At 42.4% G+C, this 9,940-nt stretch overlaps 2 protein-coding genes across 3 annotated transcripts; both read right to left on the bottom strand.

Annotated features, from left to right (window-relative positions):
* Positions 1-2,216: 2,216 nt before the first annotated feature.
* On the bottom strand, positions 2,217-3,434 carry LOC311492319 (solute carrier family 25 member 53-like). The gene is made up of 2 exons (XM_084550570.1): positions 3,276-3,434; positions 2,217-3,108 (listed from the first exon to the last, which is right to left on the bottom strand). Exon 2 carries the CDS (start codon positions 3,099-3,101, stop codon positions 2,220-2,222), a length of 882 nt encoding a protein of 293 aa, XP_084406696.1. The 5' UTR covers positions 3,102-3,108; positions 3,276-3,434; the 3' UTR covers positions 2,217-2,219.
* A 560-nt stretch (positions 3,435-3,994) lies between these two features.
* prps1b (phosphoribosyl pyrophosphate synthetase 1B) lies at positions 3,995-8,232 on the bottom strand. 2 transcript variants are annotated; one of them, XM_084550051.1, is made up of 7 exons: positions 7,814-8,232; positions 7,207-7,396; positions 6,709-6,807; positions 6,449-6,573; positions 5,549-5,722; positions 5,270-5,429; positions 3,995-5,100 (listed from the first exon to the last, which is right to left on the bottom strand). In XM_084550051.1, the coding sequence occupies exons 1-7, from the start codon at positions 7,933-7,935 to the stop codon at positions 5,008-5,010; spliced, it is 963 nt and encodes a 320-aa protein (XP_084406177.1). In that variant the 5' UTR covers positions 7,936-8,232; the 3' UTR covers positions 3,995-5,007. The 2 variants fall into 2 exon arrangements, with proteins under 2 accessions (XP_084406177.1, XP_084406178.1); XM_084550052.1 differs by having other exon boundaries at positions 7,213-7,396; positions 7,814-8,227.
* Positions 8,233-9,940: the final 1,708 nt, after the last annotated feature.

The following is a 9,940-nucleotide window of genomic DNA, read 5'->3' as shown; positions in this document are numbered from 1 at the left end:
GGAGCAGTGGCATAGCAGAGAGGGAAAGGAAGAAGCTGGATAAGATTATCAGGAAGTCCAGCTCTGTCCTGGGCTGCCCCTTGGACTCGGTGGGGGAGGTGGGTGACGGAGGAGTTCTGGCTGGACTGTCCTCCATGCTGGACGATGAGTCCCGCCTCGACTCCATGGTGAGCTAATGGGACTGAGGAGCAGCTTCAGTGACAGACTGCTTCACCCTCCATGTGTGAAGGAAAGATACAGAAGGTCTTTCCTTCCTGCTGCTGTTAGGCTCCATGGCGAGCACTCCTAATATGTGCAATATTATTACACCTCATGGTATAATAACAGCAGTCTGTGCAATATGTCTATTATCTGTTCTATCTCTGTCATTTCTGCATGCTGTTGCAAACTGCAATTTCCCCATTGTGGGGCAATTAAAGGTTTTCTTATTCTTATTCTTATTCTTATATCCATATAGTGGGAGTGACTGGGGCACCGAAACGCAGCCTCTAAATAACGCATTATCTGCCGCGAAACACATTCATTTCGTCAATATTTTGTTATGATGTGCTAGTGCTATTCCCCGTTCAGTCCGGAGTTACCTGATATCGTCATCCGGGGTCTGTAGATTGACCTACAGACCCCGGATGATGTCTTCTGACCGGGAAGATGTCACCTTCCAGGCAAACAAGCCGCGTGGTGCGCTCACCCGCGGCGGTCAGTTTGTTTACCTGTAATTTGCTACTGCTAGTTTTTTGCAACATGGCTGAATATTTTTTTCTGATTCTGAGGTTGTGGACGAACCATAGCAGTAGCAAACTACAGGTAAACAAGCCGACCGTCGCGGGTGCACGCGCTGCTCGGACAGGACATCATCCAACGGGGAACAGCACTAGCATATCATAACAAAATACTGGCGAAATGAATGTGTTTCGTGGCAGACAATGTGTTATTTAGAGGCTGCGTTGCGGTGCCCCAGTCACTCTGCTATATGGATATACGCTGATCTAATTATCTCCTGAATGAGAGCAAATGACACAAAAGTTATATGGGTGAGTAAACGATTGTATTTTATGCCAGAAATAAGGTCCAGGTTGTAAAAAACAGTAGTTCCCCTTTAAAGCTTCTTCTCTGGCTCCTTCTGAACGTCGCAATGTCCAGAACAAATATTACATTTTTAGAAACAAAAGCATCCAAACGTTTCAGCACAAGCTGTAGAAAACGAACAAAAATAGACAAAAAGGTTCAACAGCAGCAATAAATATATCCTGCAAAAAAAGTGACCATCAACTTAAATCATCAACTGAAAGTGACTGACAATCCTGAGAAAATAAACCACAACACAAGTCTACCTGAGATCCCACAAGGTATTTCCACAGAACCACAACGCCCTGTAACACAATGTCCCATAAAGCAATTACTAAACGCTGTTCTTGATTCATATTACAATGATGGTTCAAGAACAAAGAAATCACCTTTTAAAATAGAACTGAAAACACAAAACTCTCCATATCGTGCAGTTTGCTTTCATTTTATGATGTTAGCCTCGAAATAAACTGAATTGTTAGTGTAGCATGTTACACGGTTTTTGCTTTGAGCATATATATACGGTAAGAGGAAGAAGACAAACCAGTTTGAGTCAGTCAGGCAGCATCGAGCGTGTCACGAGTGTTAAGATTACCTGTTACGGTGTCACACATATAATTAAATAACGTCTTGATCCATACACTGACAGAGGAAGATTAAAACAACCATGACGTTGTTGAAGCTGATCAGAATCAAGGATCAGATGCTGAGATGTGTTAAATGTTACCCTCTCCTGTGTGTTAAGCTCTTATTATGAGTAAAAGACGTCACATTTGATGAACCCCCATCATAAGATAATATTCACTGTCACTAGCACCATTTACATTTCTAGAAACAAAAAGGAAAAATGACTAAATAAAATCTTTGGCTCATGAGATACATTTACCTTACCTTGCAGCTGCAGCAACGTTTCCTGTGGTTTCAAGGTAACGGAACTGCTCATACGGGCTCACTGTCACAGTGTAACAGCTTCCTATAACACTTGAACTGACTAGAATTAAAGTCAGTTGTAGCACCTGTTGTTTTCTTGGCCATGACAAATTAACCTGTCTGCTGAGTAAAAAGATTAAAAGTATGGATTCCTCCAGAAAGGAACAGAATGAGCCCTGAAAGAGTAACATGCATGGTTACAATATCAAAAATTAAATCTCTCTTTATCCCGATCGTTTCTGTTGCTTGTCATAAATGGCAGTCGTGATTCCCCACGTGATGCAAGACCTCAAAATAACCAGTGAACTTCCTCGGTACAGCCGAAACAAACTCTGTTGCCTTGATTCCCACAGCAACCTCCAACAAGCCATGGCTCCTTTTAGTTCCCCTTCCACTTGTGCCTGCATGTTCGCCACCAGCACAGACAGCGGGTACAGAGCTAAGCTGATTCCCATGGAGGTCAGTGTACCTGAGAGGAAGGAGGAGACCATCGGAGAGAGCCCCTGCCCTGCTACAACTTCACACACAGGCCCCTTCAGGCCAAAGTAGAGGGAGCTGCCCAGGGCGTTGCGGGCCGTGATGGGCAGGAAGCTTCTGTAGTAGCCTGAGGACAACCTCTGTGCATACAGATCTGCGAGAACGCTTCTCAGGGAGGGCAGGCGACGGTCATTCTGGCTGTTCTGCAGCACATTCTGGACGCGCTCAAGGGGGGTAAGAACCACAGCTTCGACCACGCCTGCACCAAAACCAGCCAGAGCAGGCAGGGCAGAGGCAGGGAGGACATCTTGGGATGACAAGGAGAGTTGGCGGAGGAGGGTGTCCTGGAGGCCAAAGAGCAGAGTGCCATTCAGGGTCTTCATCAGTAACGGTGGAGCCACACCCCTGTAGAGCTTTAGAGGTCCCTCCTTGTAGAGCTGCCCCACTGCCCTGTGCACCGAGGTGTTGTGGATTTGTTGACGGAAAACAGTCTTATAGACAGGGAATGCAAGAACAGTGGGGAGGGTGGACAGCAAGCTGGAGGTTCCTCCGTGCAAGTAGCTCTGGAAACGAACCATCGAGACCCCAGGGTCCTCTTCATCTTGTTTTCGACCCGGACTTCCTGTCATACTTGAGCTTAGAAAAATGAAATCATAAATCATGTCAGGCTCACACAGACCCAAGACCCAGAGAAGAAAAATAAAATCAGAGGAAAATCACAGCCAAATAAATAAAAAATGATTCTTAATTGAGTCAACTGGAAAGTTATATGCGATGGTACGGTACGTGAAATATGTACTCACCCGGGTGGTTAATAGTCAAGACGGCAGAAAAAAATAAAGTAATAAACGTTCCTTATTTCGCGCCGTTCATCGCTGGAAATTGAAAGAAACCCACGCGTCTATTTCTCTTCCTAACACTGCACATGGAGTGGGTTGATTTTCGTTAATTCTTGCAGTTAGGGTTGCTTAAACAAATCATGAGCGATGAGCAGCAGGGTATTATTGATGACAAGTGCACTGAGCTTTATTGCAGCGGTGTCTCTGATTGGCCTGGCTCGTCCGGACTAGCTATTGGTCCATACGGCTTACGTCACGTCGTCGGTGATTGGTCGTATCCGCTATCAATCAAATGCGGTGTGTTTTTCGGTAAAAGGGCGTGTACAACCAAAAACTGTAGTCTTATATTCTACTAAATATCAATAATGTGACCTTATTCTCAGGGGTATGATATGTCTGATTAGTAACACCATAACACACTGTCAGTTATAACAGAAATACTCAATCCTTTATGTGTATTTTTTTTTTTTATCATTAATTTATCAGGTCTAAAAATGTAAACCAGTGTTTTTTTAAATTGTTGAATCACTAGATTGATTTTTCTTTTTAGCTTCTATAATTTGCAATTAGAATCTTATTGCCCTTGTTAAATACAATTATTATATTTTTAAAAATGGCCCTCTGAGCTATACTTTATATACTTTCTAATATTTTTTCGCTTTTATAACCAGAAATAAAACATGTTTAAGATTGTACGCATATTTGATTTTATTAAGAATGCATCCTCAAATAACTGGCGCATTCATCCTACTGAAAACAAGAACACAAACGTAAATGACAAGTTCTTCCTCCAGACATACGAAACGAAAAAAAAAATAAAAATAAACAAGAACACAGCAGGTAACATTTCTGAAGGAAGCTCCAGCCTGCAGAGACCCCAAGCTAAAAACCCGACAGCTTCTCTATAGAAAGATCTTTACGGTAGACCCTTGAGGGTAAATCTCTGACACTGGACAAACCCCACTCAATGAGGGGGGCCTCAAGAGTTGAAAGAAACATGCCGACATAGTGAAACAGCCTGCTAAGACGCATTTGATCTGGATTCAAAACAAATGGTAAAATGAGAGGGAGGGAAATGGGCCTGGACCGGAGGAAGATGCAAATTCTTTTCAGACTGTTGAGGCACTCATGGTTGAGTGGAGTTTCAGTGGCACTGTAAACTAGTTCAATACATATTCATTTCATTCATTATAATCTTTCAAACAGCAAAAGGATGCAAGAGCAACATGAAACCTACACTTGCTCGTTGTAACAAAAACAGCACTGTAACAGCTTTTTTTATGCCAGATGCTTCTCCTGACCACCGGAACATGCCAGGGATATTTATATGAGCTCGCCGACGACACTTTTCTAACGACTCCCGGAGGGGTAAAATGGTCAAGAGAAAATCTGTACCTACATGTTGGAAAAGGACAACATTCACGGCAGATAAATGCTCATTTATCCATCTACAATAAATACGTCGGCCTAAATTGGTAACTTGACATTGCTTTGGTGCCCTGGACATGAAGGGACACCGTTCAAAAAGGAAGTGGCTCGTGTGAGGTGGGGTCAGCGTTAGTAACAGACATGATAGTTCTTTTGTTTTCACGGTTAATTAGCAGAACATCTTTGTTAGTAGTTGTGTTTGGGTTGGGGAATTCCCTCTTCTCTTATTTGGTGTCAATAGCGCACATTCGACCGCGGGCACCATTCGTTACAAGGGGACGTGGCTGAACAGGTACGACACAGACTCGCCGTTGTGAGTTCTACGAATGGCCTCTGCAAGGATCATGGAGATGTCAATAACCTGGAGGAAGATAAGGACAAATCGTTAGCCTTTCTGTTGCCATTTGTCATGAATGAATTCAAAATACCAGCTTCTATAAAATACACGCTTCACATAATTACCATTATATTATTTACGGATTTTATTTTTCTTTAACAAATCAGTTTTCACAATGAAAAGTGTCCCCGACCTGTATTTTGGGACAATGCTTCATTTTCTCCTCCTGAGGGATTGTATTGGTGACCACCACTGCTTCAAAACATGCATTGTTGATGCGCGAGATAGCCGGACCAGAAAAGATGCCATGGGTTAGGATGGCATACACCTTGGTGGCACCGGCAGAGATAAGCCTAAGGGAAAGAAGTAGTTCAGTGTATTAGAAGCCTTCACTTGACTGAATATATCCTTAAAAAGAGATCTGTGTTGTAAATCTATTCTTTATATACTCTATTTAATAAAAGGGACTTACTTGTCAGCAGCATAGCAGACTGTACCACACGTATCAGCCATGTCGTCCACGAGAATGGCGACCCGATCTGTTACATCTCCGACGAGTACCATGCGGTCGACCTCGTTTGCCTTTTTTCTCTCCTTGTGGATGAGTGCAAAATCCACGTTCAGCCGGTCCGCTATAGAGGTGACCCTGCACAAAGGAAAGCCCAGAAGTTATAGCCTATTCGTGTATATCAACGGTTTGTGCATGTTATAATAAGAGCCTTGTCAGAGATAGGTGAAGTCAACAAAAGATTAATCTTAAGTGAATACCGGGGGAGATATGGTGAGGCTAAGCTACGTTCAAGGGTAAAACAGATACAGTATGAAGGGTGACTGCTAAGTTTGTGGCCTGAGTTGGAAGGAAGAGGAGTTACACAGCTCTTGATGCGTGCGTCATCACTCTGACTCTGAGCGATTATTAGGAAAGTTTGAAATTAATAGTGGCATTTCTGTTTTGGCTGAAAACTGCAAGTCAGCACAGCATGAGAAAATAGACAGCATCCGTCTTCGAGCAGGCACCCGACACCTCGGCCTCCAGGATTTATCACCCAAAATAATCGAGACACGGTGGCAACACTAGGGGGAGGGAGCACTCTTCTTACAGCACGGAGAAGAGGGCGGCTGCAGAATTCAAATGCGGCAGAGAGATGTAGGACGACCACTGTCCTAGAAGGCCAATCGCAATCACTGCGGAGGAGACAACTGACAAGACTTCTACGGAGAAGGGTTACGTACGATCCACGATACTGGACTAAGTGTGTAAATGTGAAAGGGGACTATGTTGAAAGATGTATGCCATGTGCTTTCTAAAGTTGACTACTTCTATCTTAGGCCACAAACTTTCACACCTTGTATGACAAATGGCCCGGCATACCTCTTGGCTCCTCCTGCATCAGGTGAGACAATGATGCAGTTTTTCCATTCAGGGATGTTTTCCTTGATCCATTTGAGGACTGCTGGCTCTGCATACAAGTTATCAACGGGGATATCGAAGAATCCCTGGAACGAAGAGATTAAATATAGATAGAAAGGTTTGAGGCAGTTGTCCCACATCAGTCATACGTGTAGTAAAAGTGTAAAATAAGACTGAATAACGTCCACCTCTGTTTAGGCCCCCTTTTTCATGTTGCTCACCTGTATCTGTGAGGCGTGCAAGTCCATAGTTATTATGTGGTCAGCGCCTGACACTGACAACATGTTGGCCACCAACTTGGCAGAGATAGGGGCACGGCTCTGCAATGAAAACAGATCTCTTCAGCTCGCATCTAAAAATAACCCCTACACCGAGAGCTTCACAATTCATTTAAATCGTAACCAGTCGTTTTTTTTTTTAAAGCTATCGTTTAGCCCAGTTACAGTGCTTCTTTCAATACAAGAAAATACAATGTTTATATAACAAACTCTCTATAAATTACTGGAGGGTTTCTGGTCAGGTAGTGCATTCATGCGATGTAAAAAAAAAAAAAAAAAGAGTAAATAACAGGCAAATGACAAGGAAGAATGAAATTAATTCAGAAAGAAAAAGCAAACATGCCCCGTCAAGCGGTTGCTCATGGACATGGCGGCAGGCTTCTTGTCATGATTCTGGATGGCAAATGGCATGACAGAAGTAAGTAGACAGATATCCCTCACCCCCACCTTGTCCTTCTTGTCCTGCCGGGCGTAGGGAAAGCAGGGGATGACAGCGCTGACTCTGGAGGCCGAGGCGATCTTGCAGGCGTTGATCATGATCAGCAGCTCCATCAGATTGTCATTGATCTCCCCGCAGCCACTCTGCACGATGTAGACATCTTCCCCACGCACGCTCTCGCCTATCTCCACGCTGCCAGAGGAGGAGAGGTGACAAGACAAACAGCACTTAGGGGCCACGGGGCAAACACACAGTGGCAGGCTGGAGATAAAGGACGCAAGAGTAAACAATGGCTTGTGTCTCCTCCGTGTGATCGGATCTGATCAAGGGTTAAACTGAGGAGCCACGAGATGTATGCTGACTCATGAAATGACTAGAAGTGACGTTAGAATTTCAGCTTCAGGCTTAAAATGTGGGATGATTTATTGCCTGGTTGGCAACACATCTGAGCCATGCGTGGACTACAAGTTCCTGGCAACACGGCGCGGCAGTTTCACCCCGACACCACGTTTCTCATTAATGCATGTCGCTAGGTTACAACATTTGCGTACTAGCTACACCTGTGATCATAAGCTCCTTCGAGCTGGCCAAAAGCAGCAAACAACTCACCATGTTTCCTGGTTACTGAATTTCTTCGTCACAACCTTCCCCAGTTCGAGACCCAGGCGGTCTGCTATTTTCTGAGACAGGTCCGGATGTGAGCTACCGCTGAATATTTTGATATTTGGCATTTTGTTGCGGTCCAGGGCGTCGTTCCGTTCAAGCGGACTGCAGCAGCGGGCGACTGTCGAGTCAGAGGGAGCGACGAGTCCAACAAACAGCAACTGGAAATCGATCAACAGTTGATGTGCTACTCTTATCGAGCTAAAGTATGTTCCCTACCTATCCACCATTATGTCCCACACATCACGCGTGAAGCTCTTCCTCAACTGGAGAGGCGCGCACGCTTTCACTTACGTCCTGTCGTGATGACGCAATTGAAGCAGTCACGTGGGCGGCTTGGTAACTCTGGAAACGCTTCACTAAGCTTGCACGTACTCATCTAGTATACACAGTCAATGGTACTAAATAAAAACACAAACGAGCGCAAATAGTTCACACTATACACGGTTGCTTGTACGGCTTATTTGCTGTTAACAGTGTTTATCTTCTTTGTTTCCAGAATAGTTTCATTTAAAAAATATGTATGGTTGCATTTATGTTCAGTGTGTCTTTTTTTTTTTTTACCACCTATCCGGGCATATGTAGGACATTGCGTCAACTCTGTCAAAGATAATTTTTTTTAAATGTATTTTATTTATACAAACATAATAACATAAAAAACGAAAATTCCCACTTTTTTTTTCTTTTTTTTCCTTCTTTCTTTTTTTTTTCTTTTTTTTAAAGAAAGCACGTGCCCTTCCCCAGATCCAATATGGCGACATTTAGCTAGCATAAGCAAACCAAACCAGCTGTCTCAGCACGAGGTAAGAATGAAAACCACATGTTGGAAAAAGTGCTGGTAACCATATAAACATTTTCAAAGGCATATTGTCATAGCAAGCAAATTTTAGTTAGGCACATTAAGTCTTGGCAGTAAGACAGTAAACCAACCTCCATAAGACTCTACAAATGAGGCAGGTTAAATGAATTTAATCAACCTTATCATTAATTACACGTGCCCTTCTGACTATGTCAACATGTCTATTGTGACTTAAGTTTCTCAACATCATATAATGATGAGGTTTCACCGGTGTTTAAAATAATGAGTGTGTTTGATCACTAACATCCACAGACTTTTACCACAGAATAATTATAATTATCATTGACAGTTGCGTAACTGCCCACAGCCTTACTGCATTGTTTTTGTTAAAAAGGCTCCCATGGCTGTTGGTTTGGCTAAGATCTGCTTTTCAAATATTGAGTAATAATACAAACAACACAGGACAAACTAACTAAAGCAAGCCTACATCAAATGTTGGTAATGCAAAACTATTTCACTGTCGTGTCAAGTCTTTGCCAGAGCAACCACAACATTAAGAACCTGCTTGCAGTAGTACAGAGACATATCCCGGAGTAGTTCACATAAAACAGTATGTTTGAAGTCATTCTAATGGACGCCCTGGCATTACCACAAGTTTAGTGCATGCAATGTCATTTCCAAATTCTCTGCAAGAGTTTATATAATATACTTTATTGCTCTTAAAACATGAGTTAACTTTGTACACAGACAGAAGACCACAGTGACGACAAGATCATTGACAGTAAATAAGGACAGGAATGAATAGGTGTACATAAAGAAACAATGGATCAAGTCATGGTGGGCTCATCGTGTGAATGAAACACAGACTAATCCACACAGTTTGGCAAAGCAACGTAGCAATGACAACCACTGAAAATGCTTATTATAATGTTGAAATGTTCAAGTGCTGATGAGAGAATATTGTCAGATATTTTTGTTTATAAAAATAAACATGTCCCATGCTTTATGCTCATAATATATTCTTTAAAATATATGATTTACTATTAGTCTCTATGTTACATTACTACTATAAATAATTACCGTACAGACATGTTTTTATCTTGTCCTATTTACAAAATATTGAATAGTTTGAATAAATCTTAATGTTAATCTTAAAAGTGTTTCTTATTCTTTCAAATGTTTTGCTGTATTATTTACATTTATGTACAGTGAAAAATTATACATTTCCATACTGAATATCATTTGCAAAACATTAACATATTGCCACCACACCC

Source organism: Chelon labrosus (assembly GCF_963514085.1).
Source record: "Chelon labrosus genome assembly, chromosome: 8".
Lineage (NCBI taxonomy): Eukaryota > Metazoa > Chordata > Actinopteri > Mugiliformes > Mugilidae > Chelon > Chelon labrosus.
Note: the sequence above shows the minus strand (reverse complement) of the source record. Positions and strands in the feature narration are given on the sequence as shown.